This window comes from Miniopterus schreibersii (genome assembly GCF_964146895.1).
Source record: "Miniopterus schreibersii genome assembly, chromosome: 11".
In the NCBI taxonomy this organism is placed as follows: Eukaryota; Metazoa; Chordata; class Mammalia; order Chiroptera; family Miniopteridae; genus Miniopterus; species Miniopterus schreibersii.
In genome coordinates, this window is record NC_138111.1 from 66,760,160 (window position 1) to 66,783,542 (window position 23,383).

A 23,383-nucleotide genomic window follows, 5' to 3' on the forward strand; every position below is an offset into this window, starting at 1 on the left:
CATGAACGTTCATAGCAGCATTATTCATAATCGCCAGAACATTTCACTGATGAATGAATGGATAAACCTATGAATACTCTGGCCAGCCTCCCCATTCTATTTAACTCTACAGATACAGTCACATTATGGAGGTAGCTATCTATACACACTGATGCTACCGTAGCCATTTGCAGTAGGGACTGGAAAACCGCCAAGTAACCATTTATTTATTACCATTAAATAAATCACACTTCAGCCACACAATGCAATACCACCCAGGCATTACAAAGAGGACTGCTCTTGCTGGTATGGCACAATTTGTAGAAACTAAGATATGCATACACAACTGAAGGGAAAGAAAACTTACCAGGCAGGGAGACTGACTAAATCTGTATCTCCTTTGGTAATGTTCGACTCTAAAAAATGTGCATGCATTACTTTTTAAGTTAAGAAAACAATGAGAAAAACACAAGTTGGGAAGAATGGGACCAGGTTGCCATTTGCTGAGGATGAGCTCTCAAGTCTTCCCTTCCCTATAAACCCAACAAAAAGTAATCCACACACTGCACCCCAAGTCACTTTCTTTTCTCACACCAAAACAGACTGATTTAGTATCACACCAAAACAGACTGATTTAGTATCATTTTTTCCAGGAAGCCAAGACTGTTACTAAGGGACACCTGGGGAAACTGCAGGGAAAGTTGACCCCGTTACTTCCCTGGGGTGATCTTACCCTGAGACTGGACCCCCCCCTTCCATTCATCTGGGCTTGTAAGCCAAATAACAGCATTTTAATCATCTATATACTGTAGCAACTCTTTCCTCAATACTCTGCTTGTGATATTTTCTGAAGTTAATTCATTGCTCACTGTTCAGGAAAGCCAGCCACATTGCATTTTTTCTCAATGAAGCAGGAGGAATATTTACTCCCACGACTTTGTTGTCAAAAACCTCCTTTTTGATTGGAGCCTATCTAAATGTTCATCAATAAGGAGCTGTCTAAACAAGCTCTAAAACATATATACATTCAAATCCACATATACTTTTTCATGGTTTTAGATTTTAAAGCCGTATCTACTTTGGCCTAAGCAGTAATTAAAAGCAAATGAGGCAGTTTTGCATGTACTAATGCGAAACAATGGGTCTGCTAAGAAATAGCGCGAAGAAAAAACAACCTGCAAACAAGACGCCGTGTGCCGTACCTGGGTGTGGAGGGGGGTAACTGCGTAGCGCTCAGCCTGTTTCTGGAAAAAGTCCCCGAGACTAGGAACATACACTGCCACTGGGGAAGGACACTGGTGGCTGAGACCAACTTTCCACTGTACTCCTGTGTACCTTTAGAATTGAGAGTTCTATACCATGGAAGGGCATTACTTGCCCTAAAATGAAAAAGCTATTGAACAAAATTTCTTTGAAAAAGTATAAATAACAAAGGCATAAGGAATGTGTGGGTCCCCCTCCCCCAGCCCTCCTCGGCGGGGCCACCTCCCGGAGCGCACGCCAGTGGGACCCGGTGCCGCGCAGCCAGCTGGCTTGGCCTCCGACAGCAGTTCTCACTGCCATGGGCCAGGCAGGTGCCAGCAGGGGACAGGGACTTAAGGTAACCACTTCCTCTTGCCCCTCAGTTCCCAAGGGCCACCCACCCACACTGAGAAACCTTCCAGCTTTTTTTAAAAAAAAAGACCTTAGTTTCCAACTATCCATCAACCTAGAAAATAATTTGTACATTTGTTTGTCTGAATACCTTTGAAGTTAATGTTCAGGCCACTCCAGCTCACCTGGTGCATCAATGCCTAAGGGCAGGAAACAGTTTCTAAAAAGCCCAGGTATGCCGAGGCTTCCACATTACACACCCCATTAGCCAGACTGCAAACCCCCTCCAAACCGAAGCCGGCTGCGCTCACAGCGCCTCAGCGCCCACGGTCGCCACCGGCGCCGGCGGGGCGGCGTCACTCCCGGCCAGCCCAGCAGCTCCGGGTCCGACGGAGCAGCTTCCAACAACTGCACAGTCGGCACTCATCATAGAACAGCCACGGGCGGGCTGCTTTTCTACCTGCCGGGTCTGGCTGCGGTTTCTCAAAAGTGACAACTCTGGCGCTCCGCACGCTGACCAGGTCAGATGCCACGCGCGTGACACGCGGTTTCCCGGCGCCGGGGGAGGACCGCGTGCTCGGGCCGCGCGCGGCGCACAGGCCCCGGCGGGAGGCGGCCGTCGCGCCCGCCGCCCGGCGAGGGCTCCATTTCCTACCCGGCGGCTGAGGTTTGGCCAACGCCACACAAACAGCTCCCCTGCGGGCATGTTGCGCGCGGTTGGGGAATCCTCTGGGGTGTCTCGGGGGTTCAGGCTCCTGAGAGGGCCAACCCCGCGTGGAACCCCCCAAGGTGGTATCAACCGGAACTTAGAAAAAGCCCGAGGTGCTGAGCCGACTCCAGCCATCTAGAAAGGTGACCCTGGGCCCACCATGCTGGGTAGGAGGGAGCCAGATAAAGTTACAGCTCACCGCGAACCAGATGGCAACTGGGCGGAGGGGTCGCTCCCCGGGAGCCAGGCTCCTGAAGGGGGTGTGGCGGGCTGGGGCTTTTGTGGGGGTGGAGGCACCTCCGCTCCCCGGGGGGGCCGGGGCCCCACGCGCGGCGCCGCGTGTCCCGGTGCCTCGCCGCACATTCGTCCGCCGGCTCACCGGTGATGTCCAGGTACAGGTCGTCCAGCGGGCCCAGGCGGTGCAGGTCCTGCGGGGTGGCGCTGCGGCTCTTCTTCACGCCCAGCGAGGACGCCGAGCTGCGCCTCGAGCAGGGGGGCGCGGCGGCCCAGCTCGGGCGCCGCTCGCTCTTCCGCTTCATGGAGGCGGCTGCGGCTGGTCAGGGGGCCGCCACCATGGCCCCGCGAGCCCCGGAGCCCACCCAGGCCCCCGCCAGCCGCGCGCACGCGGGGCGGCGGGCTCGGAGCGGCGCCGCAGGGGCGGCGGGCACCCGTCGGGAGGCTGCGGCGCAGGAGCCAGAGGAGGGGCCAGGCCCACCGCGCCGGCCCCGCTCCCTCCCGCAGCCTCCCCAGGACCCGCGCCGCAGCCCGGGCTACAGCGCCTCCTGCCGCTGCCGGCGCCCCCCAGCCCGCCCCTGGGTGCCCGCCGCCCGCTGGGGGGGTGCTGCGAGGGGCGCCTGGGGCTGCCTCGGGTACCCACGCCCGCCCGCCGGGGACGCAGCTGCGGAGGCGGGGGAGGCGGGGGGCACAGCAGCCCGAGGTGCCCGGGGACCCCAGGAGGGCTGTTCCGTGGAGCTTCATTCACAAAAAAGGGCCCACAACCCTCCTCGGCCTGCAGACTGAGGCCTCTCATTGGTCAGGGCGGCGTGACGTCACAGAGAGGGGCCTTTCTACAGGCAGGTACCCAGTGACGCCATAAAGAAAAGTCTGAGTGATCCCGCCAATCAAGGGAAAAAGTGTGCGTGTGCCCCGCCGGCGCCCCGACTCGACCGTGTCCTCGGCGTTCCCCCAGCGCCGGGACCCCGGTTCCAACTCCTTCGTGCGCCGCCAGAGCTCCCACGGCCCGGCCTGTAACTCCAGCTCCTCAGCGTGCGTGTTCTTAACGGCGCGCTTGGTCTTCTTTGTAATCACGCCAACTGGAGGACTTCAGCCGTGGCTTCTGGCTTGGACTGATTAAATTGTCCCCCGCTACGTAGACTTAAGGTAGATTTGGTTCCAGAACTTACGAGCTGCTTGTCAGCTACGTTCTTTGTGTTGACCTAGCACAGCCTTCAGAAGGTCAAGCCGCCCTGGCTGGCGCGCTCAGACGGTCGGAGCGGCCCCTGGATTCACCAAGGTTGCGGCTGGATGGTGAGGACGCTTAGAAAAATCAACCAGTGATGCATAAATGGGCGGGACAACAAACCGATGTTTCTCCCCTTAAAAAAATAAAATTAAATAAAAATTTAAAAAAGACCAAGCAACGGCTCCTTACTGAGTGTATAAAACTACAGTGGAGACACATAATCATAATGGTTTCCACCTCCTAACTCATCTCGAATCCAGTACTCACATTAAACTCAGTAATTTTATAGGCCAGTTACTATGTTTTTCTTACCTGAGGTGTCTACAGGTCACATTATTGAAGTATCGAAGCAAGCGGCGAATCAAATCTATGAACTTTTTATCTTGCAAACTGTAGTCAGATCCCTTTGTTTTTCTACTGGGTTGAAATAACACCGGATCTTTCTGGAACTTAACCAAAACTGTCCTTTGGCAGGGCCATTAAACTAATTTCCATGATAGCATCTAAAAGGGTGAGAAGACTGGAGGAGCCTTTACATTTTGTAGCCCAAAATTCCACAACTTGCAAACTATTCCTGACTATTGGCCAGCATTTTCACGTTTTATCTTGTGGTTTTACAACTACTGCCAGCTTCTAGAAAAGAAAGGGGAGTTGAGTCTGTCAGTCCCCAGGAAGCCTCTCAGAAATGCAAATTTTATTTGCAGGCCTCCTGGATGGGCTATTTGACTTCTATTGTCAAAGACCTTTACTTTAAGCACTGTTAATGAAGGAGGAAAGGGGGCTGGAGGTACCTCGTCCAGCTTGACAGTCTCAGTGGAACAGTCTGGAAGTAGAGATCAGCCACTTAGACCAGAAGCTTAATAATCTTGTCCATCCTTACCCTATTTCTTATAAGAAAATTGGTGAAGGCCAGAAATTAACAGTGGTCTACGTGTTTTGCCTGTAGAGGCAGCAAAGAAGTTAGTTAAAGGCTGTGAAGTGCTGTGTAAACGACTTCAGTAAGCAGAAACCTGCCAGTCCCAGGTCCATCCTCTGTTTTGATTGGAGGAGACCTTTCACACTGGCCTAGGAGCTCAACAATACAAAGGCCACCCTTTCCCAAACTACATGAGATTTTACAACAGGTCTTGTTTTTGTTTTTTGTTTTATTGAGGTATAATTGGCCTATAACATATTTATTTCAGATGTACAATGATTTGATATTTGCATATATTTCTAATAATCACCACGGAAAGTTTAACATCTCAGTAGGTCTTGTTTTGAATAAATATTACATGGGAGCTGTCTGCTTGGCTTCCTAGAATGACAATCTATTTATTGGAGACTGACTTACCTAAATGTCAAATTAAAACTAAAGTGCCAAGAAGTTCACTTATATCAATTTCCTTTTCTTTCACCTTCAAATACAGTGTTTGGGCTAGAAATTCTAACAAAATTCGTTTTCAATAAAAGATAAAAGTCTAGACACAATTATACTGTTTAAGCATTTTTACATTTTACTTTGCAGTTTTGTTAGTATAACATCATTAAGAGAAAAAGTACATGATTACACTTTATAATTATGCAGAAATAGCTTCCATTCTTGGAATAAGCAAGTCCTTGTGCTGAGTATATATATTAAAGTTTGAAACCCTAATTATATTTTATTCTTGGGTCATGTTTAGATAGTGGCTAAAAGTGCTATTTCTTACAGATACTTGTTGCTGCACTTTCCTTGAACAATTTGAGTCTTCCCGCACTTCAAAAAAGGTGTCCTCTTGGTTCTAAGAATTTGGCCACAGGAAATGTAGTTTGCATGGTTGGTTGGTGAATTTGTTGTTCATTGTCTGACAATTTATCATAGAAATTTAGAGCTTGAAAGAGCCTTGACAATATTTGGTCCAAGGCTGTCCTTTCAGTGAGGACCAGTGACCCAATTAGAGACAGGGGCAGGGCAGGGTGAGAATCTAAACACTGGAGAACGCTAAGTTGTTTTCTCTGAGTTGTCTGAGCTCAGAGAATAGATGCATTTGGTTGTGATTATAAACATTGTGGGCAACACACTGAAAAGCAACAAAGGGACGGGAGGAGTGTAGGCAAAATTCACCCTGAAAGGAAAACAGTTATAGAGCATTTTCTTAAATGAGTATTTCAGATAAGCCACAGTCTGAAAATTTGAAATCTTACCCTGCGAATTGTAGAAACTGGTCAATAGATATGTTATGCTAAAATTTCAAATGGTAATATAAGTTTTAGAATCAATGGGTTACAGCTGGTTTTTTTTTTTCCTTTAAAATTTTATTATATTTTGTTGATTCCGGGGTGGGGGGGGGGAGAAATAGATCAATTGGCTGCCTCCCAACCAGGAATCAAACCCATGACCTTCCAGTGCACGGGACAACACTCCAACCAACTGAGCCACACTGGTCAGGGCTGGATTACAGCTTTAATTATGTGAAGATACTTTCTTTAATGTCAAAATTCGATAAAAACTAGATGGTTTAGGTGGCAGGGATATGGGAAAATGGACACACAGTGAAATCTCCTCTAGCACATTTAAGAAAAATTGGTTGTGTTTAATTGGATTTCTGGTAATCTCAGCATTAATCTAAAATCCCCCACGTTCCTGACCCTGAGACTGAAAATCTCTTAGAATTGTGAAAAGGGAAAAAAACAGTTACTTACTGAGGTCAGGTCCTTAACCCAGGTCCTGCAGTGAGTTTGGTTTGAAAACCTATGGCTCTTTCTTGGGTCCAGCACCATTCTTCACAGGTTGAGAACAAAGTTTAATGGGACCTTTTCTTGCAGGTGGGTTTTTGAAATTGAATGACCTCTATAGTTGTGTAAATGTCATATGTTTTTATTAAATTTTCTGGACCTCAGACCAAACCCTGTAATTGTGGACTTTTAAAACAATATTTCTGATGTTAATTTGGTTGATTGGTTATGTACGCTTCCTCCCACACAAAAAATAAAATGGAATGGGTGGGGAGGGGGTGAATATTCTGATTATTTTGAGTTTTGTGATCAGAGGATGACTGAGAATGCTTTCATCCCAAAGTCAAAGAGGACTGTGCCTAGGGGCTGAATAAGCAGTACAGAACTCGCTCTTTCATTTACCTTTTGAGAAATGCTGGCGTGCATTTGACATACATCAGATATTCAGTGTGAGACATGAGCAGAAGCCAGGTGCAGATAACTCAGGTACAGAAACTCACCAGGGCAGAAAGCCCTGGATGCCTAGCAAGGGGCAAAATTGGGAAAACAAGAACCTTGACCCCAGGATAACCTAACCTCCCCGAGCATATCCCTGGTCATGCAGTTTAAACCCCCTGAACGTTTCCTCCCTAAAGGTAACATCTAGGCCTCAGCTGTTTTTCAGCTCCAGATCTAGAAATGCAGCAAAACCAGACAAGTGGTGCCTATGGCTGCCTCAGGACCAGCTACACTGACTGATGACCCCCTGCCCTGGCACCGACCCATCAGTGGACACCAGGACCCTGAAAGTGCCCATCTGGAAAGCTGATGAATATTCTATTGAGACCGTCTCCTGAGACCTCCCCTAAGATTTCCACCTGCAAAAAAGAGATAAATATGCTCAGGACAAAGGACCCTGTGCACGCTTCCCACCAGGGGAGCACGCCAGAGCCATCTCAAACCCCCTTCTTCCCTCCCAGGGGACCCCATGAGACTTGCAGCCAGGGGAGCAATGGGCAGCAGCAGCTTGTCCTGGGCTCACCCCTGAACCTGTCTCCAAGGCCCCTTCTCTCTGACTCCTCAGTGAAACAAAGCAGCCCAGCCACGCTCTCCTGTTGCTTCTTCTATGCTCTTCCTTGTTTTGCCATCCTCATATTTTTATATCTTTATTGATTTCGGGGGGAGGGGGGGAGATAGAAACATCAATGATGAGAGTCATTGATCGGCTGCCTCCTGCACGCCCCCAACTGGGGATGGAGCCTGCAACCCGGGCATGTGCCCTGACTGGGAATCGAACCTCGGTCTCCTGGATCCTAGGTCGATGCTCAACCACTGAGCCACCCCTGGCCGAGCCATCCTCAGTATATTTTTGCTGCCATCCTGGCCCCAAAACCCTTTGACTCAATGTTCTGTAGCCCTTCCCTTTGGACACTCCCACCCCCATCCCCTTTTCCTTAAATAAATTCAATTTTTCTTTATTCATCGTCTGAGATGGCTATTTAGCCTGCCTCGCACCACCAACCGTAACCGTTCATTTAGTATGTCAGTGGAGAATTTAGTAATCTGGGAGAAATGGAAAGAGATACATGAAGATCAGCACATTCATTCTGTCCTTGGCTAAACGCTTCTACCAAGACTGAACAGAAGCTTATGCTCATCCTGATTAGCTTCAGAAATCTAGGTCTTATTTTGTGATAGTGGCTTTTGACCTCAAAGATTCTTTTGTTTTTCGAAGATTCTTAAGGAATTTTTCTCTTTGATTTTATCCCAAATGACCAAATGTCTAAACATGACTATTTTTTTTAAATGTTTTTATTGATTAAAATTTTTTTAAATTCTCACCAGAGGATATTTTTTCCATTGCTTTTCAGAGAGTGGAAGGGAGAGAGCGAGGGGGAGGGGGAGAAACATCCATGTGAGACACATCCATTGGTTGCCGCCCACACCTTTCACCCCAGCCGGGCAGGGGATCATGCCTGCAACCCAGGTACGTGCCCTTGGCCAGAATCGAAGGAATCAAACCCAGGACCCTTTGGTCTGCCAGCTGACTCTAACTACTGCGCCAAACCGACTGGGGCAAAAATGTTGTTATTGATTTCAGAGAGAGAGGAAGGGAGAGGGATAGAGACAGAAACATTCATGAGAGAGAGCCATCCACAGGCTGCCTCCTGCACGCCCCCTACTGGGGACTGAGCCTGCAATCCCAGCCTGTGCCCACACAGGGAATCGAACTGGTGACCTCTTGGTTCATGGGTCGATGTCCAACGACTGAGTCATGCCAGTTGAGCTGTATTTTTTACTTTAAATAAAAAGCAGAAGTATATAAAAAATATAAAAGTTCTCCTTCACCTTCACCTTCACACCCTACCCCAATCCTACCACCTTTAACAGTCTGTATTTAGATAAAAAGATGGATTAAAATAAGTAAATTAGTTCCTGCTGTGCATATTGTTCTGTGAACTGTTTTTTGCACTTAATACTGAACTTGAAAAGTTCCCTTGTCAGCCCTCATGGCGACTTCATGCCCTCTAATGGCTACATAGGTTTCCCTTGTATGTTTTCCATAATTTATTTTCCTGTGGATGGCCACTGAGGTTGTCTTGGGAGGGAAGAGGGTGCTGTTACAAACAATGCTCAATGAATATCCACGGGAGATGAAAGAGCTGGACCAAAGCTTATTCACTTTTTGAATTTGGATAGAACCAACAATATTTGTTGGTACTTGTTTCCCCACACTGTTGAAATCAATGGATATATAATCAGTACTCTTAAGTTTGAGATAAAAAATGATATCTCAGTATTTTCATTGCATTTCCCTGCTCACTAGTGAAGCCGAGCACATTGTAAAGTGCTCATCAGATGTTTGCAATGTGTTTTCTAAGAATTTCTTATTCATGTTCTTTGCTTTTAGCTAGGTGGTAGCTGTTTACATATTACAGATATCAGCCCTTCAACCTTTGCTGATATCACCTATCTACATATTCTGTCACATTACTCTATTCATGTTGCTATAAAAGTTTTAATGTCAAATCAATTTTACCAACTTTTTTAAGGCTTCTAGATGTTGTATCTTATTTTTCCCATCCCAATATTTTAAAAGTATTCACTTGCTTCTCTGCCTTTTAGAGATGTTGTTATATTTAGCTCTTTAATTCACCTGTAATTTATTTGGAGGACATAGTAAAAAGGATCTATTTTTTCCCAACACTTTTTAATTATATAGCCCATTTCCCCCATTAATTTGAAATGCTATCCTTTTGTATGTACAGTTCTCACATACATTGTGGCCTGATTCCAGTCTAGTTCTATATCCATCTTTTCGTCTATGTCTATGCACACTATTTAGATGATAATAGCTTCATAGTATGGTTTGATGTCCAGCGGGATAAGTTCCTCCTTACTATTTTCTCTTTTCCAAAGATACTTTTCTTTGAAGGAGAATTTTTATTACTTTTATGTACAAACTCAACAGTGTACACTTAGCCCAGCTTGGTGGCCAGGTCTTTAGCCTTGGCCTTTTCCAGCTTGGCAAGGCAAGCTACCAACTTTGGACCTGGGATGCTGCCTCCCCAGTGGTGGCAGATCTCATCATACCTGTCATCATAATTGATCCAGAGAGCTTCCACCAGCTTAGCCAAAGCTCCTTTGTCTTCCGAGTTAGCCTGTGTGAAGGTGACGGTGGTGCAGGTCTTCCTGTGGACTGGACACCCCAGCCTGGCCTTCCCCTTGATGATGCAGTAGGGAACGCCCATCTTCTGGCACAGGGCAGGCAAGAAGGCCACCAACTGGATGGGACCCACATCGTGTACAGTCACCACCAGCTGAGCCTTCTTGTTCTCCTCCAGGGTGGCGACAGTGTGAACCCCTGCTGGAAGGACAGGTGGCCTCTTGGTGGGGACTTCCCCTTGACCGGCAGCTTATTTCTCAGTCCAGGCCTACAACCTCTGCTTCTCTCTTGCTTTGTCTCTGGTCTGTACTTGTGGGCCAGCGTAAGCGTTTGAGCAGCTGTTTGGTGGTCCAAGGCCTGGATGAACTGGTTAATGGCAGGAGGCAATTTCAGAGGCTTACAGAGAATAGCCCTTTGCCGCTGCAGCTGACTGTAGCAGGGCCACTTGACATAGCAGGTGAGGTCCCCTTGGGGCTGGATGTCCTGTCCAATGCCAAATCTTCAAACGGGATTTACCACCTTCTTGGCCTCCTGCTGCTTCTCGACTGCAGGGGCTGGTGCCACCTTTTCCCCCTTAGCCTTCTTTCCTTTAGGCATCTTGTGTGGCAGGAAGAGAGAGAAAGCCAAAAATATTTTTATTTTATGGTTATCACCACCTTAAACCAGACAACAAATTTTGCCTCACTAAAGAGTGAGCCAAAAAGAGATTATGTGCCTTCTGATGAACACGGCATCACCAATAAAATATTATAGACAAAAATGTTTACCCTGAATCTGAGTCTTGAATGCTGACTTTAGTTTAGAGGCAATATAGCAGGTAGAAGAATAAATTCAGTGACTAGTGAGGAAACAAACTAATAAATCCTGAATGTGGGGCTTTCTACAAACTCTGTCTCTTCAAAAAGTAAATGTCATGGGGAAAAACGGGTCAAGTGGATGAGGGGACTTATGGTAAATGAAAAGAGCCTTCAGGGCATAACAACCAAATGCAATACCCAGTCTCTGGTCTGAACAAACCAGCTATAAACGACACGTTTAGGACAAGTGCTGACATTTATATATAGACTGGGCATCAGGTGATATTAGGGAAATATGGTAATAATGTGGTTATGTAGGGGAATGGCCTTATTCTAATACTGTGGACTGAATTATCTTTCCCCCACATTCATATGTTCAAGCCCTAATCCCCCAATTGTGATGGTGTTTGGAGATGGGGCCTTTGAGAGGTACTTAGGTTTAGATGAGGCACTAAGGGTGCAGCCCTCATGTTGTGAACAGGTCCCTTATGAGAGGAAGAGAGAGAGAGCTCTCTCTCTGCCATGTGAGGACACAGCTAGAAGGCAGCTGTCTGCAAGCCAGGAAGAGAGTCCTCATCAGGAAACATCAGCCAGCACCTTGATCTTAGGCTTCCCAGCCTTCAGAACTGTGAGAAACAAGCATCTTGTTTAAACCACCCATTCTTTGGTATTTTGTTATAGCAGCCCAAGCCGACTAATACATCTAGGAAGATACATACTGAAGAATTTATTGTAAAGTGTGAGTGTAACACTTTAAAAAGGTTCAGTAAATATAAACTCTTCTCATTGTCCTACTTTTTTCTGTGCTTGAAATTTTTCATATATCAGTCAATTTTTCTCTATATCCTTACATATTCTTAAATTCTTACTGTGATTTTGCCTGGCACAGCATTTGACTTCTAGATTAACTTGAGGAAACTGATATATTTACAATACTGAATTTATAATATTGAATTCTCTAATAGGAATTTCTTAAAATACTGAATTTCTTTAAAGGAAAAGGTTTATCTTTCCATTTCTTTACACTCTCTCTTATATCCTTCAGTAAGCAAACCATCAAAGGTTTATTATGAGGTACTGCATGATTTTGCTGCAGTTGTGAGTGGGTTTTTTTTCTTCGGTATAATTTTAAATTGGTCATTGCTGGTAGACAGGGAAGCTATTGATTTTGTACACTGCTCTTGTACCCTACCATTGTTACTAGAAGGTATAGCCTATATCCATACTAAGGAATGCAAACTTTCCTTAGTTTGAAAAACTTTTTTTTTCAATAAACATAGACTTTTCAACTTTTGTTCACAAGGGAGATAGTATTTTAAATTATTGTCCAGACTAATTTGTTTCTCCTCCTGGCTACTAAAAATGCCCAGAGGCCTACTGGTGCAAAAGAAATTAGACCTATTACAGTCCGGCCAAAAAGCAGAATCTACTACTTCTTTTATATACACTTTTACGTATACCAAGGCCCAAGTGAACTTTGAAATTAAACTTTCCTCTTTATTTTAGTCCAGATTTTTGGCATACAGTCTCTCATCACCTCATTTTTACAAGTATAAAGGAGGCTCCTGAATATTTATTGACCTTGTGTTCAAAGTAAGCTCTGGGGGTGCGGTAAAACTGTAATGTCAGCTACAGAAGTTTCCTGATGTATCCACTTCTAATGAGCTTTTTAAAAATCAAGGTATAATTAACATATAATAAAAGCTATGATCTTAGATGTTAGTTCAAAATTATAGATGAATTTTAAAATTATATCTGTCCAACCACCACCAAAAACAAGATATAGAATCAATGGGCCAGTTTACATTCAATATTATTCTTTTAATGGGCCTTTTAAAAGTACCATTTGTGCAAACACGAGCATGGTTCCCTGCATCAGGCCCTTACGCAGATTTCCCCCTTGCCACTCCAACCTATCCCACCACCTTCCCTGGCCCCTGCTTGCTGCTCTCCCTTGCCACTGACACCCCTTTCACACCATACCACAGCTTCTGAAATTTCCCTCCTACTCTCTCACTCTAAGTTGGATGGGCTCTACTGGCTGGGATCTCAGCCTTTTTCAGACAGGACTTGGGCTCTGCAAGATTTTCTGCAGCCCTAAGTTTTCCTGGCATTTTGGTCAGGCCAAACCTAGCTGCTGGGCCAACCCCACCCACTGGGCCAACCCCACTGGGCCTCCTCCCACTGGGCCTTGGTGGTGGTAGGATAGAGCCTACTGGGGCAGGCAGTAATCAGTAGAGATAATCAGGTCATCTGAAGTAGCTAATAGCCTCCTTCACCTTCACAGACACACATTTTTCTTTCCACTTTTTGCAGGACAAGAAAGACATCCTTGTCTGACTCTGCCCTTATCCACACTGTTAGAAGTAAATTAAAGGAATCAATTTCAAGTCACTTCTGTCGTTGTAGAAGTGTAAAAGCAATTTATCCTTTAACTCCTGTTGTGGCTGGGAAGAAAATTCCCCGAAAAGACTTTTCCGGCTTTGGAAGAGAACTGGTTACCAATTTCAATATATTGGGTGATTTTTTTTGTCTCTTTGTTACGAGTTTTCCCATCTATGAAGATGCCCTAGCCAGTCTTGGATCGCCACTCTCACCCACCATTTTCCATAGGAGTAGGGAGGACAGGAAACAGTAAGATGCACAGATCTATAGTTTTAAATTTTTAATGGTGGGAGGTTTTCACTGTTTTATGATTTTTTTTCCTCTTCAGTGACACTAGAGCACAAAATGCGCAGATTAAGTTGGATTCTTCATTAATTTCCTCTTTCTATTTTAAAATGCAGATTCAAGTGAACAGTGAATTATTTTATCCAAAGGTAAGGGCTATGCAAAAGACAAAAGCACAAGGCTGAAATGATGCATAATATAGGCAGTTTCTAGGAATTATCTGTAAAAGTGTACTGTCATTTAACAACAGAAAGAAAAGCAACTATGTTTTTACATTTACTGTATTGACTTAGTTATTTTAGTTGATGCACTATTAAATATATGAAGAGAACTTAGGCTTCTGAGTTAAAACTGGCTGCCAAAATAACATTAAAATGTACTTTGAAAATCCAAGCGAAGAATTTGTGGATTACACATGTCCTCTGACCTGCATGTTTGTTTCCTGCTTCCTGGTAAATTATCAAAATGGGAAATCTCATCAAATCTTCTTATCAATTAAAATGTTCTAACAGCTCCTTGCCCCATTTAGGGAAAGTCTCCTTGAGTTTATCTTCTGGATCACCCTACAGATTTCTATGAGAGTCATCTTTCTTGTGTTTTTTGTTTTTGTTTCAGTTTGAAAAACTTCAAACACTCTAAAAAAGTGCATTTAGGGGGAAAAGCTTAATGTCTTTTATAGCATTTTTTTCCCCTGGCCCAGGACGCAATCCTTTCTCTAAAGGTTAGGGTCAGGACATGCATTTTTGCAGGTGTTCTCTGCTGTGATGGTGCATCCTTGGAGCATCAGATTAGGAGGCTTAGGACGAGTTTGCCTCATTCCGGAAGCAGGAAACAAACATGCAGGTCAGAGGACATGTGTAATCCACAAATTCTTCACTTGGATTTTCAAAGTACATTTTAATGTTATTTTGGCAGCCAGTTTTAACTCAGCATCAGATTAGGAGGCTTAGGACGAGTTTGCCTCATTCCGGGTAATTCATAAACTTTGATCACTGGATTCATTAAGATGTTGCCTGCTAGGTTTTTCTACTGTAAAGGTATATTTTTTCCCTTTGTAATTAAAAAATAATTTGTGGGAGATACTTTGAGACCAAAAACTTCCACTTCCATGATTTAGTGCATGTTGATGATTCCAAATCAGTTGTTACTGTAGCGGTGCAATCTGGAGACTTTCTAATTGTCCTCTACATTTGTTAACTGGCATTCTATAGACAAAAAGGGCTTTCTTCCCTCTCCCTTTTATGTATGTATATATGTATGCATGCACGTAGGTGGATGGGTGGGAGGCACTATGGGTTACTGACTTCCTGTGTTCCGCAGTGAGTTATAATTCCTGCTGTCGTTATTTATTTTGATGCTCACATTGTCCCAGATTTGACTAGTGGGTGCCACTTCATACTGGCTTCTGTGTCCTTTTCACATGTCCGCACCAATTTTTTAGTGTTTTCTTTCTGGAATAAGATGTTCCAGGTTTAATTTGTCCTTTCCCTGCCCCTGCCCAGGCATCAGCCATTTTTCCAGGAAGGCCCAGCTCCTTTCATTGGCTAATGGAGTTAAAAAAGCATACAAGGCCCTGGCTGATGTGGCTCAGTTGGTTGGGCATCCTCCTATGCACTGTTAGGTTGCCAATTTGATTCCCAATCTGGACCTGTGCTGGGTTGGGGGGCTCAATCCCTGATAGGGGGCATGCAGGAGGCAGCCGATCATGTATTGATCTCACATCGATGTTTCACTCTCACATCGATGTTTCTCTCTCTTGCTCTCCCTTCCTCTCTAAAAATCAATAAAAAATCTTTAAGAAGCATAAAGGCCTCCATGACCTGACTCTGGTCTCACCTACATGTCCTCTGATTCCTCTACAGCCTCATCTACCCAGCCACATACCCTCCCCTCCTAGGGTCCCCAAAGTGCCATCTTCCTCCATACTTTTTTTTGTAATCCTCATCTATGGATATTTTTGCATTGCTTTTTGGAGCAGGTAGAAGGGAGGAAGGGGGAGACAGGAAGAGGGGGAGGGGGAGAGGGAGGAGGAGGGGGAGGAGGGAGAGAAACATTGATGTGAGAGAAAAACATCAATTGGTTGCCTCCCACATGTACCTCAGCCAGGGACTGAACCCATAACCAGGACATGTGCTCTGACCGGAAATCAAACAGGTGACCTTTTGGTACACAGGGTAATGTTCAACCAAATGAGCCACACTGGCCAGGGTTCTTTTTGGTTTTTTAATTTTTATTTATTGATTTGAGGGGGGTGGGAGGGAGAGAGAGAAAAAAACACACAACACAGCGATTTTTGTTGTTCCACTTACTTGTGCATTCATTGGCTGATTCTTGTATGTGCCCTAACCTGGGATCGAACCCACAACCTTGGCTTGTCGGAAGAACCCTCTAACCAGCTGAGCTACCCTGCCAGCCCCATCCTCCATACTCTTGCCCATTCCTGGGTGCCCTTACCACTCTTCTTCTGGGGGTCTAATTCTTCTTCTTTTCTACAACTATTCAAATATTAACTGATGCGTAGTCTTCTTTAACCACCTCAGAATCCCACACTGAGCGGTGCTCCTGGCAGTACTTCCTCCTTAACTAACCTCTCATGTGCTAGAAAATGGCATCTCCTTGTTTTAACTTACATTTGCCTGACTACCAGTGTGACTGAGCATATCTGCTTAGTTTGTGGGAAATAGAAAGTAATACTACCCAAGATAACATGAGAGCTGGGATTATAAAGCAACGGGGATGACAATCTTTGCTGCATTTTTATGTGAATCTTCTATAACCAATTAGAATCAAGTAATGTAGAGAAAGTTACAGTGTAATGACAGTTTAGGATTATCAATTATAAAAATAACTGTATCTGTTTCTTAAATAGATAATATATCCACATGGTTCAAAATTCAAAAGGACAAAGTAATATATAGTAAGGAATCTCAATCCCATTGGCGTCCCCAAATCACCCACTTGCCCTCCTATAGGTAAACAAAGTTTTCAATTTTTTATGTATTCAGATATAGCCTATGGATATATAAGCATATATGTTATTACTTACCCTGTGTGTAGCTCACTTTTCTCTCTTAAAACAAATGACCTAAAATGATGACTTTTCTCATGTTAACAGACATATGTGTGATTACACTGTATCCCATAGAGTCTAAGATAATATTAGAATAATTTCTCAACATTAGGACAGTGGGCACATTTTCTTTCCTTAAAACATGACAGGAAGATGCTCAAGTTCTTTATCTGTGGTCACAGGTCTCTCAACCAGAATGTCCCTGGTAATATATATATTTTTTCCTAATTACACGCTATACATGAATTATTGTTTCCAATACATTTTTGAGTGTCTGCTTTGTTCCATTTTCCTCCTGTGGCAAACAGAATTAAATCACAGGGAGTCCTCATACTTGCCAATATACACACAGGCAACAAAATGTCAAAATATGAGATTTCAGCCTGGAAAAAAGGAGAAGAAAGCTCACTGGTTTAGGCAGAAAGTGAAAGTCATGCTTATGAGAGATGCATGCATGTTGCTTGGAAATATGAAGCTACTCTTTATTTACATTAAGTCAGTAAATACATTCACATATGGCTTTTTAAGTCCTGGGAGCTGAAGTCTCAAATGTCAATGATTATAGGCTGCTCTCAGAGTGAAGTTAAATAATAGGGTTGGAATTATTACTCAAGAAAACTTAAAAATATTCTGAGTGCTTACCTATTTTTAAAAATGACATTGTTAGAAGATTGGCATAATATTTAAGATGATTTTCTAGAAACAAGTTTTACTTCCATAAGAGCTCTCATTAAATACCTCATTATGAATAAGGCTAATTACACTGTGGTCCTTGTGAGCTGCTTTTAAAAATTTATGGGCAGACCTACAAGCTCTTCAATCTGGTGCATTCCCCTCCAAGACCTTCTTTAAGCTTTATTGCACCCTGCAGAGGGCTGTTCATCATCTACTACCCTATTTTGTAAGTTACAATATTCTTCCTGCCCACCCCAAATACATTCTGAATGAAGGCAGAAATTCTCTTATCTGTCCTTTAAATCTCCCACAATCTAACACATAATAGACACTTGAAAATATCTTTTTCTTGAGTATCAGGCCACATCTCCTGTAAGGCAGTATATGTAAAACTGTTGACTGCCCTCTCTTTCAACATTTAGGCTGTAAAGGAAATTATTGGGTAATAATAATTACTGGGTAACAAAACACACACACACATACTTATATGTATATATACACACACCACATATACCTACCATACATATACCTATATAAAATATTTATATACTTATACATCATTTAAAAATCCAAAAGTTATAATGAATGACACAACAGATCAATGTACCCACTACCCCACTTAAGAAATGAATATTGAGCCCAGCCAGAGTGGCTCAGTTGGTTGAGTGTCATCCTGTGCACCAAAAGGTTGCCAGTTTGATTCCTGGTCAGGGTGCATACTTGGGTTGCAAGTTCAATCCCCAACTGGGTCATGTACACATACGGAAGGCAACCGATCAATGTTTCTCTCTCTCTCCCTTCCTCTCTCTAAGCATGTACCTGGATAGGATTAAAGAAAGAAATGAACATTGACAGCTCACCTAAAGCCCCTTGTCCGTGCCACTCTACTCACCTCCAAGGAGCTTCATCACCCCAAAATATAATTATCTTTAAAACTGTAACACATATGTAAGTACCTTAAGCAGTATAAAATTTTAAAAACTTTGTACCACAATTAATCCATCCATTCTCCTGGTGATGCACATTTAAAATGTCTCCAATTTATAGCTATGACAAACAATGTTTCTGTAGACATTTTTGTGAATTTCATCTGGTTTACATAAGACTGACTCTAGACCTATACATGTTTTCAATTTTACTAGGTATTAACAAATTGTTCTCCAAATGATTTCTCCAATTTGTCCACTCTATATCAAACTAAAAAGCTTCTGCATAGCAAAGGAAACCATTAACAAAATGAAAAGGCAACCCAAAGAATGGGAGAAAATATTTGCAACTCCCTGAAAAGGGGTTAATATCCAAGACATATTTTAAAAAAACCTGATCTTGGACCCTGTGGAGACCTGCTGGGAACAGGACTTCTATAAGGACAAACATGTCTGGAAGGCTGTGGTCCAAAGCCATTTTTGCCAGCTATAAGCGAGGTCTCTGGAACCAGAGGGAGCACAGAGCTCTTCTTAAAATTGAAGGTGTTTATGCTCTAGATGAAACCGAATTCTATCTAGGCAAGAGATGTGCTTATGTGTACAAAGCAAAGAACAACACAGTGACTCCTGGTGGCAAACCAAACAAAACCAGAGTAATTTGGGAAAAGGTAACGCGTGCTCATGGAAACAGTGGCATGGTTCATGCTAAATTCCGAAGCAACCTTCCCGCTAAAGCCACTGGACACAGAATCCGTGTAATGCTGTACCCCTCAAGGATTTAAACTTATTGAAAAGTAAATAAATAAAATGGATTTGTAAAAAATAAATAAATAAATAAATAAATAATAATAATAAATAAAAATAAAAAAACCTCATACAACTCAACAAAAAAACCAATATAATCAAAACATGGGTAGAGGGTCTGAACAGACATTTTCCAAAAGAGGCCCACAGATGGTTAATAGGTATATGAAAAGGTGCTCAACTTCACTAATCATCAGGGAAATGCAAATCAAAACCACAATGAGCTATTACCTCACACCTGTTACAATAGCTACTGTCAAAAAGATGAGAAATAGCAGGTGTTGGGGAGGATGTGAAGAAAAAGGAAACATTGTGCACTGTTACTGGGAATGTAAACTGGAGCAGCCACTGTCGAAAACAGTATGGAAATTCCTAAAAAATTAAAAACAGAACTATCATTTGCTCCAGCAATTTCACCTCTGGGTACTTATCCAAAGGAAACAAAACACAAACTCGAAAAGATATCTGCACCCTCATGTTCACTGCAAGATTATTTACAATAGCCAATACATGGAAACAGCCTAAGTGGCCATGAATGGGTGAACGGATAAAGAAGATGTGGAATATACAACTGAGTGTTATTTAGCCATAAAAAAAGCAGTGTGGCCATTTATGACAGCATGGATGGACCTTAAGGGCATTATGCTAAGTGATGTAAGTCAGACATATAAGTACTCTATGACCTCACTTTTATGTGGAACATAAAAAACAAAACAAAAACTCATAGATTCAGAGAACAGATTGGTGGTTGCTAGAGGTGGGGTGGGGTTGGGGCAAAATGGGTGAAGGTGGTCAAAAGGTACAAGCTTCCAGTTATAAAATTAGGACGTCCTGGTGATGTAATGTACAGCATGGTGATATGGGGAAGGAAGAAACTTTCCTCTGCCCTCAAGGTTCTTTGGCTGGTCTAAGAAGCAAATAGACATGAGAGAGATTAGCAAGTGAAAATAGCCAATTTAATACATACATATGTATGGGAACCTTGAATACATAAGAGAGGCAGAGAACCCCAGTGCACAATCGGTTCAGAGCAGAAAGGGGATATGGGTACATAGCCATCTGCAGCTAGGGATGAGGTAAGGTGCCTTGGGGGCTTCAGAGGGTCATTGCAGGATGATAGGAGGAGCAGGTATTTAGTAAATAGTTTTCTTGCTCTGTAGATAGGTCAAAGAGGCCGTCTCTGGTAATCTCTTATTCTGGACAAGGCCCATAATTCAATTTTTTCTAGGTAGCTAACAGAGGGGCAGAAATCTCTTTCGAGCTCTTGGCTGAAGTTGCCTTTAGCTTAATAAAACAAGCCACAAACTACAGAGGCACATCTTGGGGTGACTAGTACTGAACCCCCAAGTGACTATGCTGTACTGCTTATTTGAGAGTTGCTAAGAGAGTAAATCTTAAAAGTTCTAATCATGCCCTGGTCTGATAAGAATCAACCAATGAGAGTATCCACGGGTGGAACAGCATATCAGTCCATCCCTCTCTCTCCTTCCCTCTAAAAAAAAAATTTCTAATCACAAAAAAATTTGTGACTACATGTGGTGATGGATATTTAACTAGACTTACTGTGGCGATCGTCTTGCCACGTACACATTTATCGAATCATTGTTTGTCCACCTGAATCTAATACAGTATTTATTATAAGTCAGTTATATCTAAGGGCAAAGGAAACGTCCAAGCCTGCAGGGAACTTTATAAGAGTTTATTTGAGCTAAACTGAAGACCTATGCCAGGGGGCAAGATCTCCGTGTTCCAGAGAATAAGAGTTTTGCAGCTTCTTTCGTGCATTTGGAATGAAGGAGGGAACATAAGGAAGATTAAGGGAAGGTGAGGGAAGCGGAAGCCAGGCAGGGTTTGGAGTACAGGGTAGTTAACAAGATCATCTGCTTTCTTAAGGGTGGTTACACTTATTTCAAACGTTTCTTAACCTAGATGCACAAAGGCAATGACCAGGGCTTGCTTATGGCAAAAGTAATCCTTTTACTAAAAAGTTACATGCCTGGGATGACATTACCCACCCTGACCTGCCCAGTTAGGAATTTATGATCACATCACCCTGTGAGGTTACTCTCCATAGATCCCTTTTTTTCACCCACATATCTCAATTTAAAGAATTATGCTCTCACCATCAGTGTATGAGAATACCTGTGACCGTATTTTCAACACTGGCATTTGTAATACTTTTTATGTTTTGCCAAATCCCTGAGTATAAAATAGTATCTCACTGTGGTTTTAATTTGCAAGTCCTTAATTATTAGTGACGTTAAGCATGTTTTCGTGTGTTTATAAGCCACTTATGAGGTTTTTCCCCTATGGATTCGTGTGTGTGTGGTAAAGAATGTGATCTTTCCCCAAGAGAGGTATCAGCGTCTTAGAGGTATTCTCTAAGCCCTTGGGATGCCTGGTAGGAGGGAGTGCCTTTGCTTGCCTGAGGGCCTGGGGTCATACCTGATGGGCTAACATGATTTACGGTGTCAGTTCTGGTAGCAGTTCTGAGTTACCAGCTTAGCCTCTGGAGGGCTGGGGACTGAGGTCAGCGACGTGGGCAGTCAGCCGTGGAGCCCCAGGAAAGACTCTGGACACCAGGGTTTGGATGAGCTTCCCTGGCTGGCAGTACTGCACCCAGAATCATCGATGCTGGGAGAGCTACGCTGTCCTGACGCCAAGAGGAGAGGGCAGCTGCCAGCTCTGAATTTGGTACTTTTTGGACTGTCCTATGTGCTTTTCCCTTGGTTCATTTTTACCTATTTCTTTTCTTTTCTTTTTTTATATAATAGGTCATTTACTTCTTTTTTTCCTATTTTAAGCATTTTATTTTTCAATTTTCATCTATATTCAATATTATTTTGTATTAGTTTTAGATGGACAAATTTTAGTCTTTTCAATATTTTAAAGGCCTATTTATTTTAATCCTTTCCCCGTGTAAACTGTAACTGAGTATAACAGCTTTCAGTGGGTTCTGCGAGTCCTTCTAGAGAATTATCCAACCTGAGTGTGGTTTTGGGAAACCCCTGCACTGGCAATTGGTGTGGGAAGGGAGGGTGGTCATTGCATTGTGCCCCCTACGTTTGCAGTGGTTGATTTTTTTTTTTAATCCTCACCTGAGTGCATTTTTTCAATTGTTTTTCAGAGGAAATAGAAGGGTGACAGAGAGAGAGAGAGAGAGAGAAACATCGATACAAGAGAGACACGTCTATTGACTGCCTCCCACATGCACCGCAACCAGGCTGAAGCTTGAGCCTGCAACCGAGGTACGTTCCCTTCGTTGAAATAGAACCCAGGAACCTTCAGTCCCTGGGCCGTCGCTCTAACCACTGAGCAAAACGGGCTTGGGCTGATACAGTCTTGGTATTAAATCTTTTTTCTTTTTCAGTGCATTGCATATATCTTTTCTCTAGGTCCCATTTTGCTGACCATTGATGAATAGATTTTGATTTGATTCAATGCCTAAATCTTTTCCTTTAAGATTTTTGTTGTCTTTAAAATCTTTTTTAAGAATTTCTCTCCTAGCCCAGCAATTGTGGCTCAGTGGTTGACCATCAACTTCGAATCCAGAAGATCTCGGTTCGATTCCTGGTCAGGGCACATGTCTGGGTTGTGGGATTGATCCCCAGGAGGGGGCGTGCAGGAGGCAGCAGATCAATGACTCTCTCATCATTGATGTTTCTAGCTCTCTCTCTCTCTTCCCCTTCCTCTCTCTAAAATCAATAAAGATATATTTTCAAAAAACAAACAAAAAAGAATTTCTCTCCTACTCCAATTTCATAAAGACAATCTCCTATAGAAAATAAAAGTATAAATGTTTTGTTTTTCATCTTTAGGTCTTTAATACTTTTGGAGTTTATGTGTTTGGTGTGAGTTAGGGATCTTTATCAAAGAGACTTAGATTTGACTGCAAATTTTTTTATATATATATAAATGCTCTAACCAGTATTCCCATTTATTTATAGACTAGGAAGGATTTTCCACATCTTCAATTCCTGAACTATTTCTCTAGGAAAAAACTACTCCATGAAACATATTTCAAGTACTTGGATGGCAAGTCTGGGTGACTTAAAACATAGGCAGGTACCTGGCTCCTGGGACTTCACACGCTTACATCAGACCTTCCATGAAAAATATACAGAATGTCTGGTTTAAGTAGTGGATTGAGATCACGCACTAGCTTCCCATTCCTCCTAAGCCCTGGTGAAAAGGAATTTTAAAAAGAATAAGCCCACAGAGCAAGGAGGAGGACGAGATCAATGGAATAGTTACCTCAGTAAGCTTTTGGAAGAAAGCAAGCATTAAGTAAAGAAAGACACAAAGAAAGTGAAGAGGCAAGAGCTGAGGAAGTTGTAGCCCAGAACTACACAACC

The 23,383-nt window shown here is 43.3% G+C and overlaps 1 protein-coding gene and 2 pseudogenes across 12 annotated transcripts in view; 1 reads left to right on the forward strand and 2 right to left on the reverse strand.

The window, feature by feature from the left end:
* Positions 1-3,358, reverse strand: part of CDC14B (cell division cycle 14B) — a 79,061-nt gene extending 75,703 nt beyond the window's left edge. For 7 of the 10 annotated variants that reach the window (XM_081152226.1, XM_081152222.1, XM_081152223.1 and 4 more), the window contains exon 1: positions 2,661-3,358. In XM_081152226.1, the coding sequence (XP_081008352.1) occupies positions 2,661-3,259 (599 nt within the window). In that variant the 5' untranslated portion in view covers positions 3,260-3,358. The remainder of the gene's footprint in view (positions 1-2,660) is intronic. The other 3 variants (XM_081152219.1, XM_081152228.1, XM_081152217.1) reach the window with 1 other exon arrangement.
* Positions 3,359-8,727: 5,369 nt separating this feature from the next.
* LOC308564258 (large ribosomal subunit protein eL8 pseudogene) overlaps positions 8,728-23,383 on the reverse strand; it is an 84,556-nt pseudogene continuing 69,900 nt past the window's right edge. The window contains exon 2 of the transcript XR_014000635.1: positions 8,728-10,683. The product of XR_014000635.1 is annotated as a large ribosomal subunit protein eL8 pseudogene (transcript). The remainder of the gene's footprint in view (positions 10,684-23,383) is intronic.
* Positions 18,649-19,036, forward strand: LOC308563920 (large ribosomal subunit protein eL33 pseudogene; annotated as a pseudogene). The gene has a single exon. The product of its transcript is annotated as a large ribosomal subunit protein eL33 pseudogene (transcript).